Source organism: Manis javanica, chromosome 2 (assembly GCF_040802235.1).
Source record: "Manis javanica isolate MJ-LG chromosome 2, MJ_LKY, whole genome shotgun sequence".
NCBI lineage: Eukaryota > Metazoa > Chordata > Mammalia > Pholidota > Manidae > Manis > Manis javanica.
The window spans coordinates 171,358,199-171,385,177 of record NC_133157.1 but is presented as its reverse complement, the minus strand read 5'-3'; the positions used below and the strand labels follow the sequence as shown (position 1 = coordinate 171,385,177).

General features: G+C 38.2%; 1 protein-coding gene and 1 long non-coding RNA gene across 2 annotated transcripts; one reads left to right on the top strand and one right to left on the bottom strand.

Annotated features, from left to right (window-relative positions):
• The first annotated feature begins 1,151 nt into the window (after nt 1–1,151).
• LOC108401865 (carbonic anhydrase 1-like) lies at nt 1,152–8,399 on the top strand. The gene is given in 6 exon segments (XM_017668064.2): nt 1,152–1,332; nt 1,850–2,047; nt 3,394–3,429; nt 3,432–3,511; nt 5,868–5,963; nt 8,283–8,399. Coding segments are annotated over 6 exon segments (708 nt in total).
• Nucleotides 8,400–10,601: 2,202 nt separating this feature from the next.
• On the bottom strand, nt 10,602–23,823 carry LOC140845363 (uncharacterized). Its single transcript, XR_012124159.1, has 3 exons — nt 23,497–23,823; nt 13,988–14,086; nt 10,602–13,268 (listed from the first exon to the last, which is right to left on the bottom strand). It is a non-coding gene; the product is annotated as an uncharacterized lncRNA (long non-coding RNA).
• Nucleotides 23,824–26,979: the final 3,156 nt, after the last annotated feature.

Sequence of the window (26,979 nt, the reverse complement as noted above, 5' to 3'; positions counted from 1 at the left end):
GTGGCCATCATTAGCCAAAGAGGGACAAACAATGGGTCTCTAGTCAGCCCAGCTAAAAATTGCACCTGACCTCCCTCTCTGTTCAGGGATCCCAAGCAGCTCAGACCTTCCAGAACGTGCAAGGAGGAATGACCACCGAGGCATGACAAGGCAGTGCTGTGGAAGCTTGTTTTTCCGGTTGTATTTCCTTTGATCATGGTTAGAACGTTGGAAATGTAGCCCTGGCCGAGGTCTGAGACATCCTAGTTAGTTTTCTCTGCCTTCTTGAAAAGTTCTGTCGATCTTCTCAACACCCAACAGGTGGCAAATCTCACCTTGGTCCAGGCTTCAGTTGGGCTTAAGAGGGCTGTGGACACAGGAGGAGATTTGGGGGATCATCCACCACATTATTCGCTGGGGTGGCATTTGGTAAAATTGTGAAGAAACAACTGGACTTGAAGGCTGAAGACTTGTCTTCTTGGCTTCTTGCTAGCTGTGGTGAAGTCACTCAATGTCTCTCAACTACAAATGACAATTCTTTATAATGAAATATATAATGTAATTCTTACATTACATATAATGAAATAGTATGAAATTGCTCTTTAAATTGTATAGAACAGTACAAAAGAAAGGTTTCCATTCCCATAGATCTGTATTGGACATGTAAATTAAATAGTGGGCCATATTTAATTCCAATATTAATAAAATATTCTCCATTTATGAATTCCACTATTGCTCTAAAATGAAGCAATTTGTTCTCGTCCTGCATGTCTATGAAATGTGTTTTTGTAGATTATATGTATTACAAGTGATGAGTAATTTCATTATCTGATTTTAAACTAACATCATGATACTAGTTCCAATCAGCCTGTAAGCATGAAAATTACTCTCCTAAACAAATTATTGTTGCTAGTACCACTTATGTATCCATCAAGAGTAAAATTGGAAATCTCAAGTGCACAAGGTCATTTAGGAAATCCAAAGAATCATATATGATAATATTCAGCTGTATCTTCTCTTAACATAGGAGAAACAGGACTTGGTTTTATAAAAGCTAAGATTTGATACTTTGCTTTTACAATGTATGACAATAAAACATTTGGAATTGACCTTGTGGGTATTTTTTTACAATACCTTTTTTTTTACATATATATACTTCCTGACAGGCAGAGATGGTGAAATGGTGGCCTATGAAGGGAAGGGAAGTTCCTACAAAACCCGAGGGGTGGCCTCAGTTGCCCTCTGCATACTCAACTGCAACCAGCTATTCCAGGTATTATTTTTGCTTTCAGAAAAAGAAAACTAAGCAGAAGATCCTGGCAAGTTATGACTGGGGGCATGATGGCAAATATTGTAAGAGTTCTTCTGTTTGTGCAGATCAAAGTAATAGGTCATTGCCTTTTTCAGTAAGAGAGGTATTCAGCACTTAAAATAACTATATGAGCATTTAAAATAATTGTGCAATAGTAGGTTAATGGTTTGAATTGCCTGACTTGAATAATTATAGTAGTTTTTCATATATTCTTAGCCATTATATTTCAGAGCATGGTTGTCTACAAAAAATATTCATCCTCTCTTTCAACCTCTCCCTCTACACACACACACACACATATATATGTTAGGAATCTAGTCTTAGTAGTAAAATATTTATAGTCTGATCTCATAGACTATGAGTATATTACTCATGCTAATATTCAATTTTATAGTATACTATAAAAAAGGGACTTTCTCAAACACTGAATTTCCATTAAGTTGGAATATCATTTAAGATACCAGAATAAACCCTAATCTAATAAGCAGATGAATATACTCCTAAATCTTGGAATCATTCAATAAAGTTTTGATTGCATGCCTATGTTTGTCCTGGTAGGTCCTAAACACTGGGACAAGCTGTACCCCATTGCAGATGGAAATAACCAATCTCCTATCGACATTAAAACCAGTAATACCAAACATGATACCTCTCTTAAACTTATCAGTGTCACCCACAACCCAGCCACAGCCAAAGAGATTATCAACATGGGACATTCCTTCCATATAATCTTCAAGGACAATGATAACTAATCAGGTGAGCCAAAAGACTCTTCTCATTTTTTTTTAATTTGACTCTACTGGGTAATCAAAACAGCAGGGCTTTAAGAAACACAAATGCCCATCTGCAGTCTGTTGTGCTCATGTGTAATATTGCTGTAATCTGGTGAGGCATCTTGGACTTCTGGAAAACTCCCCATTGGTAAAGATGATTTTTGGAATTCCCAGCTCTTATTTTTTCAGTCCTTCTTCTCAGTGATACCATTTTTACCTCTTTTGGTCTCTAGTATCTTTACACTTGCTTCACGTGCTCTGAATAAACAGTATTTTTCCAAAAAGATCTAAGGAACCATCAAAGTGAATATAAAAACTGAAAAGGCAAATATTTTCTAATTGGGATGAGGATGAAGGGGCACAGGAGGGAAGAGTAACAGGTTGAAGAACATGTTCATTTTCGGTGCCCAGAAAATTGTTCAATAATTGTGAGGTGCTTGGGTACCTGTAAAAGCATGTCTTGCGTAAATTGGACATGGAATAATTCTGTGCATAAGGACACTTGTCTATCTTACCTGTCCCTACTAAACTGTAGAGACTGAATCATCTTCATACCCCAGAATCTGGCACATTCCTGCTACATAGTAAGATTATCATAAATGTTTATTAAATAATTTATTAAAAGACAATTCTGTAAGACAGCTTTATTAATGAAAGGCAAAACTTGCTTTAGCACTTTCCTACAAAGTTCTGAGCTGCAACTTTAGGCTCTATCTATTGTTGATATTAGATTAGGTTTGGTATTATGTGTGTTTAATCATGTGATTGGGTAGATTCTCTAAAATGACATAGATATTCAATGTAAAAATTTTTAAGTGACCCCACTGCCCCTCTGGCACTTTCTCTTGGTGCCTGGCCAGTGATTCTCCACAAATATGTGAAGATACACTGTTGTGTGTCTTGATCAGTTACAAAGTATATGATAAGAAATTTGCTACTCAGAATAAGTTACTAAAGATCTTGATGCATAAGGCCTTATACAGTCTTTGGTGAAAGAACAAATGAATAAATCTGCAAATTGAAGAAGGTTCAAGGAAAGACCTGTAATCTTACAATTCCTCTGCCTTTCAATATGTTTTCTTAGCTGCAGAACAAGGTAAAATTACAGTTTGTGGCTGAAAATTGTATATGACCCAATGCCACAGTCAGGGGTACTCCATATGTATGAAAGCCATCATCACGGATGTGGGGGAATCTGAAATGGGAACTCTGGCATTAGTATTTGTTTTCATTTCTACTCAACCCAATTTAGTGTTGCTTTGTATTAAATGCAAAGGTAAGCTGGAGCTTATGGTCAAAAGGCTAAGAGTTGTTCCCTTTCTGTTCTAGTGCTGAAGGGCGGTCCTCTCCCTGAAAGCTATGCCTTGGTCAGTTCCATTTTCACTGGGGCAGCACAAATGACTATGGTCCTGAGCACACAGTGGATGGAGTCAAATATTCCGGAGAGGTAATATAACTCAGTGAGAGAGATCATTGCTCTGACAGTACTCCCAGAATCAGCTCCCTTATTGCATACGACCATTAGAATGGCTCCAAAGAAATGAGAATTCTGGTCCCTATAAGGAAGTCCCAGGCTCCATTAACATCAAACACAGACAGACCATGTTTGATAACTGAAGGAAATTTTTCAAATGAAAGAGGTGGCTGAACTTGGAGCTGGACTCTTGAGTCAAGAATCATCTTTCTCTTCAGAATGCCTCAAAAAATGTTACCTTGAAATCAGGCTAGCCTCAAGGGGACGTGCTGTTCTCCTTCGAAGCTCTGACCCCAAATGGATCATTTCCTTCTTATTTAAAAGTTCAAGTCTGGACATACCAGCAGCATAGGTGTGCCCAGGCCGGAGCACTTCAGTAAGACTCCCCTGAGAGTGAACATCAAATCATAATCAGCCTGCTCACAGAGCAGCATACGTCTATATGAGGGTCTCACATTGCCGGCCTGCAGCCCACCACCCTCTGGTCTCTTGAGTTGCCCTAACATGGAAGCTTGTGATCCATTTTGAGAGATTTTGTCTGTATATCCATAGAAAAAAATTGAGAATATATGCATCAAACTGTTGAAAGATGGTCTGGGAGACTGGAAGGGAAGAACTTTTGCTCTTTATGTGTATGAATGTATAATATATATGTACCTATATACTTTGACTTTTTATTTTACTTCTATAAAATGAATTTGTAATGCATATAGTTTTGCAATCTGTTTTTTTTCCTACTTACCAATTTATCATAGTCATTTTTCCAAGTCAGTAATTTAATTCTACTTTATTCTTTTAATGACTCTATAGTATTTCAATGTATGCATGTATCAGAATTTAACTGGCCCCTGCTGATGATTACAATGACTTTTGCTTTTTGTTTCATTGGTTGCTTTTACCAAAAAAATGCTGCAACAAATATATCTCTATATGCGTTTTACACCCTAATGAAAACAATTATGTAGGACAGATTTTTATGAGGGATAGCTAGGTTAAAGAGCATGTGTCTTTAACTTTGATAGAGGATTTCAAACTTGTATAAAAATATCACTTGCTTTATGTTACATTGCAAAGCTTGGCTAATTACTTTAAATGGTGCAGAAATCCATTAAATGTTTTTTTTTCCTGTTTCATAAAATAGAAGGTAAACCAAAAGGAAAATGGGTTATGAGGCCAAATTGTTATTATCTTTTTAGAGGTATATTTGGTTGTATCTGAGAAATCTAAATTAGTGATCCTCTCATCTAATTTGAGAAAAATAAAAACAATCCAGGCTAGAGATGACAGACATTTAGCCCTAAAGTTCAACATAGGACAGAGGAAAGGAGAGAGGAAGGAAGGGAGAAGGAGAGATGAGATAAGCAGCATGGAGAGTGTTAATTTGACTTGAAGTAACATGATTGACTAGATGATCGCTTTACACTGGGTAGTCAGAAAAAAATTCATTCAGGAGTGAAATTTGAGTTCAGCACTAATTCAAAATAAAAGACTGCCACTGAAAGATTATGGGGAAGAAGGACATTCCAGAGAAAATCAGAAGCCAATGCAAAGACCCAAAACAAAGTTGTAAACCCAGTGAGGAGGTATGATCTGTAACACATGCTGATAAATGAATGTTGGTAAGTGGGGGAAAGTAAGAAATTAATGATAACTGCTGTACTTTTTTATTGAGCAATTAGGTGGGTGGTGATACCTTTTCTTAAGAAGGGAAAATAAAACATGTTTGGCAAGGAGGAAATCAAGAGTTCTATTTTTGCTGTGTTAAATTTGAGGCACCTATTAGACAACCATGTGGAAGATATCAAGAAGACATACATATACACTTGGATATATAAGACTAGAGTTCCACAGAGTGGTTAGGCTGGAGATAATGATTTAAGGGGTACCTAGATGAGCTCAGTTGAATCTGTCCTTGTCCAAGACTCCCAGACATTCCAGGAACCCCTTCTCATAAAGTTACTAAGATGTACCTCATGCATGGAAATTATTTCAGTCTTTGTCCTAAAACTAGTTAGTCAAAAGTCCTGATCTTTTCTAAGTGAAGAGAGATTTAAAAAAAAAAAGGAAAGAAAGAAATCGTGTTGAGTAGTTGTAATCATGTGGGACAAGAAATTTTACTTACTGGTTCCAGGATTTGAAACTTGCCCTTTCAAAACAGATAACCCTTAAGAGTGAGAACATAACCCTTCTTGCCCACTGGATAAATGTTTGCATCAGTTTTATCTGTCTAAGGCAAGACACATCTTCATATATTAACAAGTTAACTTAGAACTTCCTTCCTATCCTCACAATGGTATAAATAACTGATTAACCACATTATCATTTTTAGCTTCACATAGTTCATTGGAATTCTGCAAAGTACTCCAGCCAGACTAAAGCTGCCTCACAGCCTGATGGTTTGGTGATTATTGGTGTTTTGATGAAGGTGACTTACAGAGCTCTGCCACCACTATTCTCACCAGTCAGAGCTCAAAATAAGATGAAAACAAGTAAAAAGGTATTTTCCTCTTTCTTTCTGGGAAATTTCCATTCTACTAATGGCTACATGTGAATGAACAATTCTCTAGCACTTTCTTGCTTTGTTTTCTCTTGGCTTTTCCCTTTTGAAGAAAGAAAGAAATTTCAGGGAAGGATGGAATGAGAAGGTGGTGTCAGCAGGGAAGGAATCTCTATTTTCCAGCTTTTCCAAATTCCCTTTCTGCTAAACTTCCTACCTCAGAGATTAAGGAATTAATCAATTTAATATTTCATCAGGAAAAAAAACAACAGTGACAGGATTTTTATCACATAAAGAAAGTTCAATTGATGTTTAAAATACAGATGTTGCTTAAATTCTCTATAGGAGAATCCCTAAAAGGTTCTATAGGGAAGTCATTATTACACTGGGTAAACCTGGGTCTTTTGTGTTCTGCCCACCAAATTCTTTTGGGCAGGGTGCCCAACACATCCAACAAGCAATTTCTAGACACTCACAAGGTGTCCGGGAATTCAACTCAATTCTGACGCTATCTACCAGACACGGCATCATGTTCCACAGGTTATGGGGTCAGTCTTGCAAGATTACAAGTCCCCTCCCCTTAATGTCAGATGCCAGTTGCAAGCCAGGTTATTACTTGGGCTTCTGATCAAATGACTATAAATCAGAAGTTCCCACAACCTTGTCCTTGGGTTCCATAAATTGCTAGAGCCATTTTACTAGATCACTGCTTGACTATAAAAGAAAATAATTTAGGAACAGCCAGAAGGGAAAGACATGGGCAGTGGGCAAGGATCCATGCCCCGCCCTGGATCACTACTCTCCCAGCACCTCCAAGTGTTTACAAAACCAAAAACTCTCCAAATCCAGTCTTTTTGGGTTTTTATGGAGGTTCACTTACGCAGGCATGATTGATTAAATAATTGGCTATTGGCAATGGATTCAAACTCCAGCCCCTCTCCCCTCCCAGGAGGTTTGGGGCCTCTAATCATGGTTGGCTCTCCTGGCAACCAGCCTCATCCTGAAATTTGGCCCAAAAGTCACTACATTAACATAACAAAAGACACCTTTATTGCTCTCACCACATAGGAAATTCCAAGGACTAAGAAGCTCTGTGCCAGAAACAGGGATGAAGACCAAATAATATATTTCTTATTGTAAATTACAGTGTCACACTTGGGTGGCTAACTTTTAAAATTATAATAATTCTAGTTAACCTTCACTGAACACTTATAACATGTCATGCACTGTAGTATTTATAACTAGTAAAGTAGACCAAAAGTCAGAGGTTGCTTTTTGTATCCGGTTTTGCTAAATTCCTGGAGTTTGACTTGTATCTGTTTGAGCATCTTGCCCACATTAAATTGAAACCAACTTTTTGTCTGCCACTTGATCTGTGGCAGGAAAAATGACATAAGTAGAGCCATTTTAAGATGGAACTTGAGCCACCATTTCAGAGGAACTGCCGTGCACGTCCTGCTTTCTGAACCTTTGAACTGGGCCAAACTGCCAACATTTCAAGAAGTCAGCAAGAACGAGAAAAACCTGTTTGAGAAAACTGAAAAAAGCAAACTTTTGCCTGGTGACCACTTCACCTAAGCACTCAGTGAAGCACAGATCCAGCCCTGCTTCTGGCTTTGTGAACACCTGGAGGTGCTGGGAGAGAAGTGAGCTCTCAGCCAACATACCTTGATAGTCAACAAAGGAATTTTGTCCTTTTTTGAAACTTAGGCTCTTAAATAATCAATAAAATATCTCTTTAATTATTGTTTCTAATTATAATAACTACCATTGATTGAGCAACTACTTTATTAGGTGCTTTGCATGTTTTGTCAGCCAATTCTGACAATGAGCCAACAGAACCAACTATGGAGCCTACTGGTAACTGACACTTAACTGAGCATATGCTATATGCCAACATAGTTCTAAAAACTTTAGATGTATTCACCCATTTAACCTTCAAAACCTCCCAATGACGTAGATACTGTATGGAAATTGAGGCACCAAACAGAAAAGTCACTCACCCAAAGCACCCCTGTTGGCAAGTGAGAAAGTTGGTATGCTAATCCAGTCATCCATCCATCCTTTAAGCCAAATTCCTAGTTCAAAGAAATGAGAAGGAATTTTTGTCTTTCTCTCTTCCCATTGGTGAAACCATTGTAATCCACAACATACTTTTCTAAATATCAGTACCTTAATTTTACTGGAAATAAAATTGTGTAATCTGAATAGCCTTTGGTTCTTTAAGTATTTCCTCCTTCCTCACAGCTGGCACAGTTCCGCAGTCTTCTGTCGAATGTTGAAGGTGATATAGCTGTGCCCATTCAGGGCACCAGCCAATCACCCCAGCCTCTGAAGGGCAGAACAGTGACAGCTCCATTCTGACAGGCTCAGGAAGGAATTTATCCCCCCAAGGAACACAGCCCTGCTTCTGACATAATCCAGAGAAACAAATTTTAAGAAACAAATTTATTTCAATACTAACAAGATTGTACACCTGCAAAATGTAATCTGTGAAACCAAAAAACTTTAATTTTCATTCTTCATACTTAGCCCAACTAGCCATCTGTAAGCTCACAAAATTTGTGCTTAAATTCAAGTTTATCTTGTGGAACTTTTTATCATTACAATTAAAATGCACTGAATAAATTTCGTAGTGATTTGAATCTCTTCTTACGTCATTCTGTTTAGCTGAACCAATAAAATAATTTTATCCCTTCCTTCTTGCCTGTATTATGTCTTCTATTTTTAAAAAGAACACTGGGTTTCTACCCCTACCTACATTGAAAAATCTTAAATCCCTTATTTGCAATATTATTTTGCCTCAAGTGTAATAACCTAAGAGCAGCTTGTGATGAAATATTGAGAAATTCATTTGCTTATGTTGAAGACAAATATACAAGTAGATGACAACTGTATTGAATAGTCTTATATTGTACCAATATTGCCATTATATATATTCCCTGTGATAAAAATGATATATTTTTATATAGGAGGATGATGCTCCAGTTATTGCTTCCACTTCCTCCTTCCAAAAGCAAAGCTTATGTTAGGGTTTTCTTTTCCCATTATTGTAACTAGTTAGTTTAAATGGAGAATCTGTAATCCAAAATTGATGCAAAAGTCACCGGTGAATGGTTTATAAAAATATCTTAAGAGTTATTTGACTTAGAATCACATAGAAACATCATATAACCTTTTAGTCAGATGTACACTTGACCTGAAGTCACTTCTTTCTGAAGCCAGTTCTTTCTAAAGCCATCTCTACATCCACAATTCTACAAATCTGTGTCTAGTGTTTAGTGTTGTGATTTACTTTTGTTCTCTTTTCTGAGAAATCGTATTAGAGACCAAAACCCACGCCCATTCCAAAGTTTTAGTCTTGTGTAATGTCACAGAATCAACCAAAACCTCTAAATAACTGGGGTTAAAAAGGACAGACCAAGCAGATTCTTCATGGCTCCTTTGTATGAAGGCTGTGTTTGTGTTGTACCTAAAATCATACTAAGTGACTTCTTTTGAAATTTTTGATTTGGGGCCCAGAATTTAAGGAATTCTCTTTATTAAAATTTAATGGACCCAAATAACACTTTAGCTCTCTGTTCTCATAAGCATTCTATAAATACAAAATACTTTCTTTGCAAAAGTAATCCGTGTATATTACTGTATATTTGCCAGATATTGAGAAAGCCTGAAATAGTTACACCTGTTCTATGATCCTCTTATTTCACATGAGTCACATTGATAGGATTTTAATTCTAAAGTTATCAAAGGTCATCATGAGAGCCAAAGAAAGAAGGGTGTGAGTTTAATTTGAGAAATACGTCTGCAAAAGATGCTCAGAACCCTCAATATTTGAAAATATTTTCTGAAAAGAAATTGAGCAATTTAAAAACTAAATTTTATAGCAAGGACCAGAAAAATATTTAACTTGATGACCCACATATTCTCAAGAAGGTTTAATGGATTCTAGGACTTAAATATAAGTCTATAAGTCTTAGTATGGAAAGGACAAAGAAGAGACAGAAGATATATGATGACTATCAACCTTTATCCCTAAGCTGAATGCCAACTAGGGAGCATGTTTCCTCTTATTGCTTCTGCCAGAATTTCACTTATTTGGCAGAACTCACAAGGTGCATTATGGGTGCTTTCCACATTTCTCTGAAGTAGCCGATAAAAGCAGCTGCTGAGAAAAGACACGTGGACAAGGCAGTGGATCATCTGCAAATGCAACTCGTATGTTTCTTTGATTCGCCCTCCTGCTGTGTGCTCTCTTCCCTTGCCAACTTAGGTAGAGGATTTGAACATCCTGCAAGGATTCCCTGGTTTTTCCGTGATGTTTGGCAGTTGATCCTCTTTATGACAAATCTACTGGGCTTCTAACCAGGCAGAATGGCAATGCCAACCAAGGGGCCCTGCATAGGCTCAAGGGTAGATCCTTCACATATTAAATTAGTAAATATTTTTAAAAGAATACACAGTGTTGCCAATGACAAAAAGAAATATCTGTCACAGCACATTACTGGAGAAAACACAAAGTTCCACAGTCTGTTCACACATAGTATAGAAGTGGTGTTCCAGAACAAGTCTTATTATCAAATATCATGTAATGAAAACTATAGGTTTCAGGGCTGGAGAGAAGAGTTAAGTGGTAGAATTTTAGACTTGCTATAATGTGACTAACATCTATTACCCCGGTTCCAAAAGCTGTTTTAATTCTATTTATTTACATTTATGATCTCCAAAGTTATATTTTAACCTGAGATCAAGTTTCGAAAACCCTCAACCAATTGCCTGTTCAATGTCTCTGCTGAGATATTACAAGAACATCCCAAACTATTCAAAGCACAGCTCTTGACACCCTTCCAATCCCGGCTCCCACAGCCCCAGCACGCACACAGATACCAAGGCAGGAGAGGCTGCTTGTAGGCCAAGGGCTGCCTAGCAGGATGGAGCTGCTAACACATGGCCCTGTCTGCCTGATGCCATGACGGAGCTTGATGTGACTCTTTTGGTTCTAATTTTTAAAATATAACCTTCCCATTATTACTGCAACCCTCTTTGTCACCAAAAGCAAAGTGTCCTCAGACCAAACTCAACTTCCCGTTTAGTAGCTACTTTCTGCATATTTCTTTTACAGAAATGGTGATACTTGCCATGTAAAGAAACATGCTTTTCTAGTCCCAGTTCCAGATTCCTACAAAAAGGACTCCAGTTTGCCCAGCATGGATGGAGCCCAGCCATGGTTCTATGAACTCTGGCTGGGCACTGGTGGGGATCCCATTTAATTCAGGGACAGACTGGCTCTGGGAGCAGATGCAGTTCAGAGGGTCATTGTGAGTCAAAAGGAAACCCCAAAGTGAGATACCATTTTCTTCAAGGCAGGAGGAATAAATGAACAAAAAATTTGGACAGGTAGTAAAGTCAGTGAATCTCTGTAAAGTTTAGAACTGGCCTTGTTTGAGAACATTATCTCCCACTCTGAATCTGAATATTCCCTAAAATACGTAATGGCAGAACCCTAACATATCAATTAGGCAACACAAATAACAACTTCCTTCTATACGCGGTATGAATTGAATAGCAGCTCAAGAAATGATTTTTATTTTGTTAAGTACTAGAGCTAATCATTAAGCCAAGTCCAGAAAAAACTAAGTGGTTATGCTTTTCAGAAAACTAATTCAAAGGGAAATCTAAGTTCTCAAGTGGAACATTGATTAAACAGGGACATTTCATTAGTTTCATGGAAATTAGGAACCCAGAAAGTTCTGCAGCTTAAATAACAGGAAAAGGAAAAGGAATTGAAGTCCCTGGTGACATTTATCACTTTCTTAGATGCCAAGACTCAACGAAAGCCAAAGAGAGAAAAGATATCTGGAGAGATTTCAGAACCCAGGAGTCTCTTAAGTACTTTTTCCCCTTTCTAAAACTGGAAAAACAATGTATTCTTTTTGTTGTATTTTTGTACACCTGGAAGTGCAAGAATGGTGTATAAACTTTAAATTCTTCATTCCAATAGGACTACACTGAAGTAGAGGTTAGTGAGGACTCAATTCCAAACACCACAGCCAAGTCACGCCTTAAGTGCTCAGACAATGGTATCAATTGTCATTAAAAATCTGGCAAAGCGATAGTTCCACCAATAAGTTGGCTCTGTTTCTTCATTTTTTTGCTGTACATCTCATGCTTTTTTTCTTGTAGTATTTTTTCCCTTTGTTTCACTGTGCAAGCAAACAGAAACAGAAACACATTCATCTCCTCCTGAACTCTAGTCCCTATTTCAGGTCTTTAATTATTTTACAGTGATTTACTGACATGGTTTTCAAACCTTTCCCCTGCTTAAGCCCTGAGGTCTTGGCTAACATTTCACTTCTGCAAGGTGGTCTCCCCTAACCAGAGTTGGCAGTCCCCCCATTGTAGGCTCTTATGACACCCTGTACTTCTTGACAGTACTCAGTAGAGTTACAATTTACATAATTATTTATCTAGTGTTGGTTACCTTGCTAGGCTGTAAACTAAGAGATCGGTGACAGTGTCTGTTGGCTTCCTCTCCACATTTCCAGTAATTAGCACAATGTCTGATAATTGAGTACTCAATTGACTTCTGATAAATGAAAATAAGACTTCCTGGGCAGTAATCTATAATCTACAAAGTGACTCCCAGACCTAGAGAATATTAAGCATCTGTGGAGGTTTTGTTTTGTTTTCAAGTATAAATTTCCAAGTCACCTGATATTCTCACTATAGATCTGGGGTGATTCAATATTTTTCTCCAAGACCCCCCAAGTGACTATGATCACATGCAATGGTTGTGAAGCAGTATCTAGCTAGCTAGCAAGCCAGCTGGCTGGATTATGGCTCCCTATTTTCTTCCAAAATACTTGCAAGTTCCTAAAGCTCATATGTCCCCAGTCTACCTTGGCCTCACAAGACATAGCTCTCTCTTACTTGCTCTTTGTACATTACGTTTCAGTCTGATAAACTTGACAGTCTCAGGACACACCTCGCTCCCGTGCCTGTGCTCATGCTCTTCCTTTTTCCAGTAGTTTAGTGACTTCTGCTGTTTAAGTCTACCCAGACTTTCAGATTGATTTCAAATGTCACCCCTCTAGAAAGCCCCCTAAGTTCCCACAGCTGGATGAAAGCCTCTCCAACAGAACTTTCCATAAGCATCTCTCTGACTTCTTTTTTTTTGGTCTTGTTTCACATTTCCTGTACACTTCACTTGTCTCTTCTTTTAGACTGTAAACACTGCAAAAAGAACAAAAGCAGGAAGGTAATGATTCATCTTATCACTCATTTTGTATCTCCCAAAGAAATCAAAAAGAACACATAAAGAGGTCTTAATATATCTGACTTAACATAGATGTGGTTATTCTGGCCATAAAAAGGAACAATGTATTGTCTATGAAATTTAAACACAAACAACCAATCTGACAGCAGTTTCTGATTTCTGTGCAGGAAAAATCTCAAACAGTAAATTATTAACCCAGACACTTGAAAAATGATACTCTATTCTTCCTTATTTTTAAAAATATTTACTAGTATTTTACTATGTGGATAGCATTATGCTAATGTTGTGGGCAATAAAGAAATAAATAAAACTCTAGCCCTATTAATAAGCATCCTACAAACTCTACTTTTATGTTTCTTATTTCTTCATCTACTTACTATATGTTTACCACTTGGAAAGCACTATGCTAATGCTGCTGGGTATACAGAACAAATACAGAAATAAATAAAATAGACCCTGTCACAGAGGAGTTTACAGTCTGTTGGGGGAGACATCCATGTTAAAAACTGTATGTCAAATTAAACTTAAATATATATAATTACTATACATACAACCAAATGCTATAGGAAGGCAGAGGAATAATGATTTAACTTGCTACTACTATTTATCCAACAAGATTTTTCTACCAGTATATGAGCCACAAATTTGCATATTTTTTGGGACACAATCAACCTACCTCAATGAGTTAGAGTACAATCTGAAGGTTTGGAATTGATTGTCAGCCTTGTCTCCTGGGAGGAGGAATATGCTAGGAAAATCATCTCAACTCAGTGAACTGGAAAAAAAGGACATTTTGACATGAAAAGTAAAATATGCAACAAAGTGGTGGACCTATACCAAGAGATCAAGCACAAGGTAACGGCATGCCCTGGAGAAATCCAGTACAGGTTGGATAATCTAGAATGTGATCACAAAATCAAGAGCCATAGTCCCAACACTGAGGTTGAGGAACAAGTCCTCAATTCCTGGTGGAATAAAGAAAATGGGTAAAGGCAAATTATTATCCATATCATAGGGACACTGATTCATCAATGCCTGGATTTAGACCTGCAGAGTCTGGGCAGAAGCAGCTGTTATTGGAATGGAAGTGGTCAATAGAAGGAGCAGAGTTGGCAAGGTGTGGGGTCCCAGGTTAAGGCTGGACTTCTCATATCCCTCGATTTAAGGTTAGGATAAATTTTAGAGGCAAGTGGGACTGAATTTGCATCAAGGTCCAATTAACTCAACTATGATGTGAAGCAATGTAACAAGCATGAATAAGAAGAGACTTTAAAGGAGAGAGAGAGAGATAAACAGCATGATTCCCATTGCCTCCAACTGTCAAATTTCCAAATTTTCAAACTACCTTTGCTATAAATCTACCCCAGTCAGTTTTGAAAAATTACAAGTCTAATAAAGCCCCCAAATAAGAAGAAAGACATTTTAAGTTAAACTTGATTTAGAAACAAATGATTCAGTTCTTCACAGAACAAAGGGAGCATTCTGTAAAATTACAGTCTATTCAGAAAACTGAAGGATTCCAAATGTTCCCCACTGAGCAAAGTAGACAAAAAAAAAATCTTACCAAAGGTAACTGAAGGGCAATGTAATCTGTACAGAAATGTGTTGATGAGCAGTATACATTATAACCCAATTCTCTATGACCTGATGGACCCACAGATGAACTTCTTTGATGCAAGGAGACAGCAGCCAAGAAATTGCTCATGCTGGGAATGAACTCAATTGTGTAACAGTGTCAGACCTATTTCACTGAAAACTTCTTGGTATGACTCCCTTTGGTATCAATCTTTCCTGAGTAAGAATGTACCCACTTTGCAATTCAAAGTATTAAAACAATATATTCAAATTAATTCATGGTTAAAAAAAACATGTGATAGTGTAGTGAAAATTCTGGAGGCACTGGAAACAGGAGCACAATTCACTTCAACTGACAGTTATTAAAGAACTACAATGTGCTAGATTCATTCTCTCACCATATCCCAAACCCCTCAACTTCTCATTTCCATTTCCACTACAACTCTGTTAAGGTCATCATTGTTTCTCCCTGAGATAAATGCCACCCCAATTAAGTGCCTCTGCATCTGTTATTGCTCCTCTCCAACTCTGCTCTATATCAGAGTTCAATTTAAACAATTCTTCCTCTGCTAAAAACCCTCCTCCTTATTTTCTTAAAGTTCTTCCTTATTTCAGGAAAAACTCCAAATGGCTCTTAAGACCTCTGTGATGTGTCCCAAATTATCTCTCCTGGTTCACCTCCCACCACTCCCCTTTAGCCTCCTGTGTTCTAGCCATACACACGTCTGCAGTTTCCTGAACAGGCAACACTGCTAAATACCTTAGTTCCTTTGCATATGCCCCATGGTGCTCTGTTTCCTTCAAAATAAAACCAAATATCCACCTCATCTAAAAAAATCCCTTGGTCCTAAGTGACTGCAGTGGGGAATGGGGAGGGGGGGACTCGATAATAAGTGTGAATCTAGTAACCACATTGTTTTTCATGTGAAACCTTCATAACAGTGTACATCTATAATACCTTAAAAAAAAGAATTAAAATACTAAAAGAAAAAAAAAAAATCTCTTGGTTCTGCAGGTAGTAGTTACACGTTATCACCGTCAGACCCAAGCAAGGAAGGCCCTGCCCATTGGAGGGCTGGTATATCATAAACAAACAAACATCGGTTTATAAAGGAACACATGGATACCTCTTTCTCTTAGGATCTGGTACTCAGCTCTGGCCCAGCCAGACTGACAACCCTAAACATCTGCTCTCATGACTAACATGATTTATGCTCCAAGGAAATACCACTCCACATCTCTAGCCTTTCCCTGAGACAAAAAGTAACTGTGGCTGAACAGCACAAAGGCTTGTGGGTTGCACCACTGCCAGTGATGGAGATGGACTTTGCTGCAGAATATGGGAATAACTGGAGCAGTAATTGTGCTTAGGCAAGGGAGAGGCCACAGTAATCATCCTTTCAGACTGCATATGTGCAATAGATCCTTGCAAAACAAGCAGCTATTCCCTGTAGAGCTAAGGACCCATTTTCTTGTTTATCCATGTGCTTAAATTTATGGTTCCAGAGCTACTCACAAATTAGCAAGTATGCACAACAGTTGCACATGGCAGCTGAGGAACGTTTTGCAAGTTCAAACAATTCACATTTCTCTGAAATCTGTGTATAAATAGATGTAACATGTGACTCATTAATCCAATTAACAACTACATGGATGTTGGTTACTAGAATTGGAAGTCATTTTATTTTTATAAAAATAATTAATACAACTAAATTCAGTTTCAAAACTGTTGAATTAGAAATTTCAGCACTAGCTAATTTAAATTTTTAATTAATCATTTAATTAATAAAATTTCATATTTCACTGTGTGGCTTAACATTTTGAAAATTCAGTTTTAGTATTTTATTTAGATCTTAAAAATGAATATTCAGATGAACGAAGGGCTATTAAGCTCAGTCCTTATCGTTGTTCATTTTGGACGGCATAAATGGTAATTAGATCATCTGGTCCTGTGAGTCTCCATGACGCCTATAGACTCTGAGAGCCAAATGTGTAAAGCGTCAGTGTGGAAAAGACAATTTGGATGTTTTATTAACAAAGCAACTGGAAGATTATACTCTGCTGAAATTAACCCTGAGCAAATGCCTTCATAGTGCATAAAAGTCACTAAAGCATTGTTTGCCTACTTCTTGAACAAATAAGTCATCCATAAGAATGGATTCTGTTGGCAAGAGCTAAATTCTTATCTAGCACAGTTTTTAAAAGCTGGTAATGATCCCACTGAGCTCTGAATTTGGGTGGGCAAGTGCAGAGAATGCCCTGGCTTGGAAACCCTGCCCTGATAATCCCTGAGCTAAAAAAAAGAAGGCATCCTGACACCGGGAACTGGCAACACTCAGCCTTTCTGTGAGCAAACCAGGAGATGCGTCATTGCCGAAGCATCTTCCCTTCTCTCCCCGTCGGCATGTGCTGCCTTCTAGAATTGTATCTTGCTGGTTGGCTCTTCTTTAAGGAGAATTTAGAACTTTTTCTAAAAAGAGACACAAAATGTCATGTTACTCTTGTGAACAGGTCGAGGTTTGGGGGTATGATGCTTAGATGGGCAGGACGTAGCCCCCTTCGTGAACAGAACTGAGAAGTTGCCACCATCTGGCAGCTTCTAGGATGGGTTGAGTGGAGTATGTGGGATTGTTATGTAAAACCCTTCCAGCTGTATAAACCTAGAGAGAGAGAGAAAGACTACAAACTGAGACCTTATTCTTTTGTGATTTGTTTGTTTCAATGGCCAGTAATTTATGGATATTTTTCTATGTCAAGTAACACATTCTCCAAGGTAATCTTGAATGACAAAGTAGTATTTTAGTAAATGGGTGAGCCATCACTTATTTCACAAAACCCCTACAATTAGACTTTTGACTGACATCAATACTTCTAACAGTCAACTTCATGGTGATCATCTTGCACAACACGTACAGAAATATTTGTACACTGAAAGACAAATACTGTATGATCTCACTTATAGTAGAATCTAAAAAAGTCTAACTCACAGAAGCAGAGAGTAGAGTGGTGTCTTCTAGGGGCTGAGGGATGGATAAACGGAGAGCTGTTGGTCAAAGAATACACACTATGTAATGGATGTGTTAGTTAACTTGATTGTGGTGATCATTTCACAATGTATACATATATTAAGTCATCATGTTGTACAACTTAAATATATATAATTTTTGTTTGTCTATCATACCTCAATAAAGCTGGGGAAAATAGTAAAAAAAAGAAATTTTAATTAAAAACTTTAAGCACATGATGGACCATCTCTCTGACCCAGCTTCTTTTATCACCTCTCTTTCTCTAACCACAGCCAGGAATGATTGTCCGCTTTTAAGGATATATGCGATTAGATTGAACCCACCTGAATAAACCGGGGATAATTTCATATCCCAAAATTTATAACTTTATTCACATCTGTAAAGTCCCTGTTGCCATGTAAAGTAACATACAGCTTCTGAGGACTAGGTATTGGGCACCTTAAGGGCCATTATTCTACCTACCACAATTTCTAACAGTTCAAAGATTTTTCATAAAAATGGGGATAAACATCTCCACGTAATGCCCACTCTAGGCTTCTCCCTACACCCATCCTGTATAGCTTTCCAGTTTCCAATGCAATGCCTAGCCCACATAGGCCCTAGAGTAAGTCTTTCATTATCAAGCCAAAACTTACCTTTACTGTCATTACCCAGGTCGATGTTTACATATCCTGTATCACATATTGACAGACTAAATTTCCAATATACCTGTTACTGTTCTCTGGAAAATGGCGGCAAAAGGTATCAGATTGTTTTAGAAGCTCTATTAAACTCAGAGGAAGCCAACAAGGGAGAGAAGATAATACATTAAAATAGTTTAAAATGATACAGAAGCATTGGTTATTGATAAATAATATTACTTACACTATGAAGAACTTATCGTTGCTTTGCTAAAAATCTTACTGAACTCTTCTGACTGTCCAGGATACCTGCTGTCTAGCAGCTTTGCTTTTCCACCACTGGAGCCAGGACTGGCTCCCACACCCAGAGGAGACAAGCAGCACGCCCCGTCCTTCAGCAGGGCTAACATTTGGTTTTACAGTGTCTTTGGGAGCACACACCTTACAGGGTACATCATGGAATGATAACGCCAACACTGTACAACCTTTCATGATCTTAACAAAGCTCGCTCCCAGGAGATGAGCAAAGAAAACTAACAATACAGGTAAGAAATTGTAAAAGGTCTTAAGGGCTCCAAGCTATTCTAGAATATCAGCTCATATACTATGCAGGTGTCAATTGAGCCATTTGCTGGGAAAACCTCTGGCTCCCCAAATCAGACCTGGCTCATTGGATTCATTCTATTTTCTCTTGGTTTTTTTGAATGATTGAAGGTCCTCCTGCTTGGAGGCAAGGGTGAACTCTTTCACCTCTTGATGTCCCTGTAGTCTTATGATCCCACACCTCTGGCCTTGCCTCCTGGTATAATGGAACAATGATCGTTGCCTCTGCACACATCCTTTTGTAGTAACCCCTGACCTTTACAAAATGCCAGTTGACTGTCTCAGGTTGTCCCTTTATATGTCATGATTCATTAATAACTGGGACTCCGATCTCTCTTGGCCAGACTAGAGGAAAGCTATAGTAAACCCTCACTCCTGGCCTATCCTGAAATAAGTCTGAGGCAACTCTCCTCTAGCTCTCTTGTTAAATTGTGCTCTGTCTTCTCACTTGACCAGAAGGTGGCTGAGGATGTTTGGGGAGGTACCCCTGTGGAGATGCTGCTAGTACTCCAGAGTCCTGGAACACAGAGAGTCTCCCTGGACTTCTGGCAGTGAGGGAGGCAGCCTCTCTGTTTCTAGCTTTTCTTGCTAGCAGTGCAGTTCTCTGTTGGGGTGGCTGTGGGGGAAAAGGGAGACTCTAAATCCCCAGTACCTCCAGCAGAACCCCAGGACTGTGCCCTGCTGCCAAAGGGAAGAGGAATCACAGGCATACCTCCTTTTATCGTGCTGCACTTTTTCATGCTTCACAGATATTGTGTTTTTTATCAATTGAGGGTTGGTAGCAAGCCTGTATTGAGCGAGACAATCGGTGCCATTTTCCAACAGCATTTGCTCACTTCACATCTGTGTCATATGTTAGAAATTCTCACAATATTTCAAACTTTGTCATTATGTTATTTTTATGGTGATCTGTGATCAGTGATTACAACCCACTGAAAGTTTAGATAATGATTAGCATTTTTTACCAATGAAATATTATTTTTAATTAAGGTATGTACATTGAGTTATTTTTAGGCATAAAGTTATTGCTCACTTAACAGGCCTTAGTGTAAACAGCTTTTCTATGCACTGGGAAACCAAAAAAAATCATTTACTTACTTTATTGTAATATTCATGTTATTGCAATGGTCTGGAACTAAAGTTGCAATATTTCCAAGGTATGCCTGTACTTATAAAAGTTATTTTTCTGAATAGCCCACACAATAGATTAGATGCAATTTATATATTTTTGCTACTTACACTCTTAAAATGCCAGTATTCATTCTAACTCTAATTGCATGGAAGAAAAAATGTCCAAATTTAAGAACGTTTTTTATTTTACAAAATAAGTGAATATAATTCATGCTTGTGTAACTATCTCCCTCACAACACTGGGGACCCCTTCAGGTCAGGAACAATGTCTTCTTCAATGATACCAGTGCTCATCCCAATGCCTGGCACATAATAGGGACTCAGTAAATGATGGTTGAATAAGTAAATAACAAATATTGACAACAACCATTACTTAATCTTTATTAATTCACCAGTGACCTATTTATAAATAAATGAATTTGTTTAGAGAAGATTAAACAAGCACCTACCATGTACCAGATGCTGTGTTAGTTCTGGGGATAAAAACATGGACTAGACACACGCCAGCCCCACATAGCTGCAGTCTGACTGGAGTGGGAGAGCCGAATACAAGGAACTGCATTTTTAGCAATGAAGTATTATTTTTAATTAAGGTATGTACATTGAGGTTTTTTTAAGCATAAAGTTATTGCACACTTAACAGGCCTTAGTGTAAACAGCTTTTCTATGCACTGGGAAACCAAAACAATTCATTTACTTAGTTTATTGTAATAAAGTAAGTGCTGTGAGCAAAACACATCAGAGCAGAATAGAAAAGCTCTTAACTCTGCCCAGTGGAAAGAGAAGGTCAAAGAAAGACTCAGAAAAGAGGTTACGTTTGCGCTAGTTGTTAAAGGACAAAGAAATAGAAAAAGGAAATTCAATGGAAAAGAAGAAATCATGGACAAGAGCTAAGGTAGATAAGAAGAGGGCTTGCCAGGAGCACAGCAAGGCTGGCTGGAGAGACCAGAACATGGCAGGGCCGGAGCACGAGTACAAGCTCTTGAAGGCAGGAACTCCTGAGTGTTTGGAATCTGCTTTGTTGGAAGCTTAACTCTCATCAAAGGTGTGTCCAGGAAGAAGACCACCAGCTCTGTATCTTAGAGAGATGATTGGTACCCGGGTGAGGCAGCTGGACTGGAGTCAAGAGAGCTGGTAGGCGACGGCCTGAACCAGGGCAATAGGCACAGGGAAGAGTTCCTGCTTCCAAAGGACCCTCATATTGCACACACAATTCCCAGATTCACGGATCTGAGTGTGAATGTGAGAGGTATCCTGCGGCCTCATTAGTCCAGTCCCTAACTGCCTCCCACAGAGCCAGACTTAGGGTAAACTTTTCTGTGTAAAAAGGCAAACATAGGACTTTCTACAGTTAAGATCCCAGCATCAGTTTGAACACCTATACTGTAAAGAAAAACATATTCTTTCCTTGTTTGTCCCAACCTTAATGTTAGCATCTGTGTGACACCATAGACTGAATGTCTCTGTTTTATGAGAAGAGAGATTAGCACCTCAGGGCAGTGTGTGACATTCTTCGACCATCTGCCACCAGCCTGCCATGGCTGATGTCAGGAGGTGAGAAAATGATATAATTGCTCCTTGTCCTCTCTGCTGAGTTTGTAGGCAGAAGTGCCAGTTTGAGGGTTTAACTGAGGAAAGTAAACTCATGCTTTGGAAAGACAGAAGCTTTTACCCTACATATTTTACAATATATTGTCATTTACAACAAACCTGGGATTTACCAACACACAGTTACACTAAGTTTATATGATTTCTTCAATTTTCCACTGCATCATTCAATTTACAAAAAGTAAAATAAATTATCAAAACTTTATAAGAGCAATCAATGCATTACAGATTCATTTTTTTAATCCTTAAAAGGCAAAGAGCTCAGAGTTGTTTTTGGGGTGGGAGTGAGAATATGAGTGGTATCTTTCCTCTTTTCTTTTTCCTTCTTGTCTTTATTAAGTGGTATTTTAAATCCACTGGTCAAACTAAAAAGCTTCTATAGAGCAAAGGACACCATCAACAGAACAAAAAAGCAACCTATAGTATGGGAGACTATATTTATAAGTGATTTATCAGATAAGGGGTTAACATCCAAAATACATAAAGAACTTATATGCATGAACACCAAAAATAACCCAATTAAAAAATGGGCAGAGAATCTGAACATTTTTCCAAAGTAGAAATACAAATAGCCAACAGGCACATGAAAAGATGCTCCACATCACTAATCATCAGGGAAATGCAAATCAAAACCACAATGAGTAAAACCTCACACCACTCAGAATGGCCACCATCTAAAAGATAAGATATAACAAATGTTGCAAGGATGTGGAGAAAAGGGACCCTCCTACACTCTTGTTGGGAATGTCAATTGGGGCAGCATTGTGGAAAGCAGTATGGAGGTTCCTCAAAAAACTAAAAATAGAAATTCCATATGACCCAGTAATTCCACTTCTAGGAATTTACCCAAAGAAAACAAAATCTCTTATTCAAAAGATATATGCATCCTTATGTTTATCACCACACTATTTGCAATAGCCATGATATGGAAGCAACCTAAGTGTTCAGCAATAGATGAATGGCTAAAGAAGACATGGTACATATACACGATGAAATATCATTCAGCCATGAAAAGAAAAGAAATCCTTACAGTTGCAACAACATGAATGGACCTAGAGGGTATTACACTAAGTGAAATAAGCCAGGTGGAGGAAGACAACTACCATATGATTTCACTTATGTATGGAATCTAAAAACAAAACAAAACAAAGTGAACAAAACAGCAATTGACTCAGACACTGAGAAGTGACTGGTGTTTACCATGGGGGAGGGGTTGGAGTAGGTATATGGGGAGGGTGAGAGGGATAAAGGCACATAAAAATTCTCAATCATAATATAATTTGGGCATGGGGATGGTAGTACAGCATGGAGAATATAGACAATAATTCTGTAATATCTTCCTATGTCGACAGATAGTAACTGAACTAGTGGGGGTGAGCATTTAATATGGGTAACTGCTAATCCACTGTGCTATATACTTGAAACTAATATATATTGTATATCGACTAAACTTCAATACACACATGACATTTTCCCACAAGAGCTTTGTGAGTGAGCAGCTCCAATTAAATTTTGCCCCATGTGACTTTCCGAGGCAAGATACCTTCCAGGTAGCTAGTTACCCAAGTCAGTGATTCCCTAATTTGGTGCCTCAAGATTCCAGGAGCACCAGGGACTCTCACCTTGTCTGTGGTCCTTGAATAGCCCTTTGTAAATGGCTTCTGACATTCTTCTACTTCCACAGACTTCCAATTCAGAATAACAGTGTTTTCTCACCAACTCTTCCAGCCACCTCCACAGCTTCTCAGGGAGCTGAAATCCGACACCACCAATCTGGCTCAGCCACAGTTAACTTCAGGTTTAAGGCACAGTATACAGCCTGCCTTTTAAATTGAGTTGATTTAAATACACTAGTTTATGTGGCTGTTTTTTTGTTGTGTGGGTGTTTGTTTTATTTCTCAGAGCTGTTACTTTTGGGCTGTAGACAAAACAGTGAGCATGCTCACATTGCCCTTGGCACTGTAAATTGCCTTAGACAGGGAGCTGGCAATGGCTGCCTGAAGGGCTTATAAATGTCCAAGCCCTGTGGGTCTAAATCAGCTCCAGGAAATTTAAAGTTAAGGAGACAATAAAAAGGAAAAATGTAGTATATGTACTAAGATATCAATATTATAGCAACAAAATATGGAACTAACCTAAATGTTCAACAATAAGGAATTATATATTGTGACATAATTAGTGATATTTAAACTTTGGCAGGGGATCCTGTCTTCAATGAAACTTGATACACAGGCTAAATATGTGACTTGATTTAAAATATTTTATTTTAAAGAGCAATTGCTCTCAGGGAGGCAGTGGGGAGGGGCGGGAACCAAGGCCCGCCTGCTGCAGCCTCAAACCACCCCGCGGGAATTCTCAGGGCGCCGTGGAGCACAGTGTGCAGCCTGCTGCAGCACTGTTCTGCTGTCACTGAAAGCAAGTGCATAGCCGCAGAAACGAAATGGTTATGAGACAATGCTCATAAGCGATATCAGCGGGAAGAGGGGAACTCATGCACCTCAACACACCACTGTATAAAATGTGTATCAAGAAGACTGGAGAGATGGCGGGGAGATAAACATAGTTGGTCTTACAAGTTTGTTTTAGAAACATTTACCTCTAGAAATATTTACCTTTAAAAGCATTTACCTCTAGAAACATTTACCTTTAGAAACATTTACCTTTAGAAGCATTTACTTCTAGAAAGGTTTTTAATCAAAGTCATTGCCTTCATCCTCCTGTTTAGAATCAGTACTTCTTTCTGGCCAAAGGCCTTAACTTCAAATCTAAAAGTACGCAGAAAAAAAGTGCTCAGATTTGGCCTCGAGTGATACAGTCACAGGAGGGCAGGGCCAGAATCCCCAAAGGCTTCTACAAAAAAAGCCTTTATTTGAGAAAAGACAAGGAAAATAATCACTATTCTCTAATATGAGAAAACAAGTAACCTGATTCCTCTAGAATCCTAAGGCTAGAAAAATCCATCCTATTCATGCTACCAGAACTTTTTGGGGAACAAAATTTGGTTTTTATTTCTCAAATTGTAGAAATGGCCTCTGAGGGGTGGGGTATGTGTATGGTGGATGGAGGTAGGGGCTGTGGGGTGGAGGTTAGAGGGAAGAAAACTAGACTGATCAAGCAGCATATTGCCCTTAATAAAATGTCTGAGCCTTGAAAGCAGTGATCTCTTCTTGACCCAACACAAAAACTGGAGTTGAATGAAGAGTGAAGAAATAATATTAACTGGCCTCCTAACCGCACCATGAATCTCAACAAGAATGGAACATGCCAAAGAGAAGCACAGGGTGGTACAAATGAAAACTTTGTGGTATAAATGAAATGCACAGAGCTTTGCAAGTAAGTCTCTGTTAAGAAAGATTTTAGTAAGTCTTTGCTGTCTGCTGATAGATCCTACGCATTGTTTGAAGACCTCTGAGACAGTCTACCCCATTTGCACAGAAGAACAATACTCATAGATGAGATGCTATGCATTCTGTAGAAAATGTAAGAAAAGATGACATATTTATAAAAGTACAAGTGAAGAGCAACTCAGTCTTAAAACTGCTTTGACTCCAGGAAATTTATATCCTTGAGGAATAAGAAGGGGAGGTAATAACAAAAAAAGAAGAAATTGCAGGATACCAAGTATGTGAGCAGACTTGACTTACTCATGAGCACAAATAGACACTCCCTAGGAAAACTTAGAAGTAAAGGAGGAGAGGGATCCTTCGGAAGGGACTGGAATTCAGAGCTAGCAGATAGGCGTAAAGCATGACGTGTCACCGGCTCATGGTGTGCCCTAGCACTCCCCAGCCCACTCCCGGACAGCTAATCAGCGTTTCTTTTCCAATAGACCCACCTGGTGGCTACTAGGAGGAACAACACCCTGATGTCTAACAGCTTCCTTGTTCAACCTTCAGGGAGATTATGCCCACATAAACTTTTTACCTTTTTTTTTTAACTCAAATATAGCTGATATACAATCTTATATTGGTATCAAATACACAACACAGTGGTTCAACAGTTACCCACATTTTTAAATCCTCACCCTGACTAGTGCAGTTACTATCAGTCAACATAGGAAGATGTTACAGAATTATTGTCTATATTCTCCATGCTGGACTACCATCCCCGTGACCAACTTACATTAGAACTGTGAATTTTTGTGTGCCTTCATCCCCTTCACTCTCTTCAACTACCCACCCCAACCACCCTCCCTCATGGTAACCACCAGTCACTTCTCAGTGTCTGAGTCTGTTACTGTTTTGTTCATTTTGTTTGGTTTTGTTTTTAAATTTCGCACATGAGTGAAATCATATGGTAGTTGTCTTCCTCCACCTGGCTTATTTCACTTAGCATAATACCCTCTAGGTGCATCCATGTTATTGCAACTGAGAGGAATTATTTTCTTTTTATGGGTGAATAATATTCCATTATGTATATGTACCATATCTTCTTTAGCCATTCATCTATTAATGAACACTTAGGTTGCTTCCATATCATGGCTATTGCAAATAGTGTGGCGATAAACATAAGGATGCATGTATCTTTTTGAATCAGGGATTTTATTTTCTTTGGGTAAATTCCCATAAGTGGAATTATGGGGTCATATAAAATTTCTATTTTTAGTTTTTTGAGGAACCTCCATACTGCTTTTTTTTTTCTGATTCTGTGCCAAGACTAAAGGGGAATAAGAAGCTGGGGAAGAAGGAGCATGGCCAATTTTTAGCTTTGGTTTATGACTTAGTTGCAGAATATTCACATATAAGCTTACCTATATGAAACTACTACAGAACAACTACATGTGATTATTTTTTATCAAGTCATTTGAAAGACCTGACGATAAAGCAACACATTTATAATAAACATTAATCAGTTTTATAGGGACTAACTCAAGAAATAATCTATAACTGAACATTAACAATTAATAGACATATCTGAGGTATTTTTTATGAAAATACTAAAATGGAATATATCTTCATAACCTTTTCAATCTTACTAATTTTTAAAAAGGATACATTTTCATTAAATATGACAAGTAGTTTTAGGATAGGAATGAAGTGTATCCTGGTAATAAAGAAAATAACTAGAGCCTCTGCTTCTTCTCTTAATATTGACTTTGCTTTTTC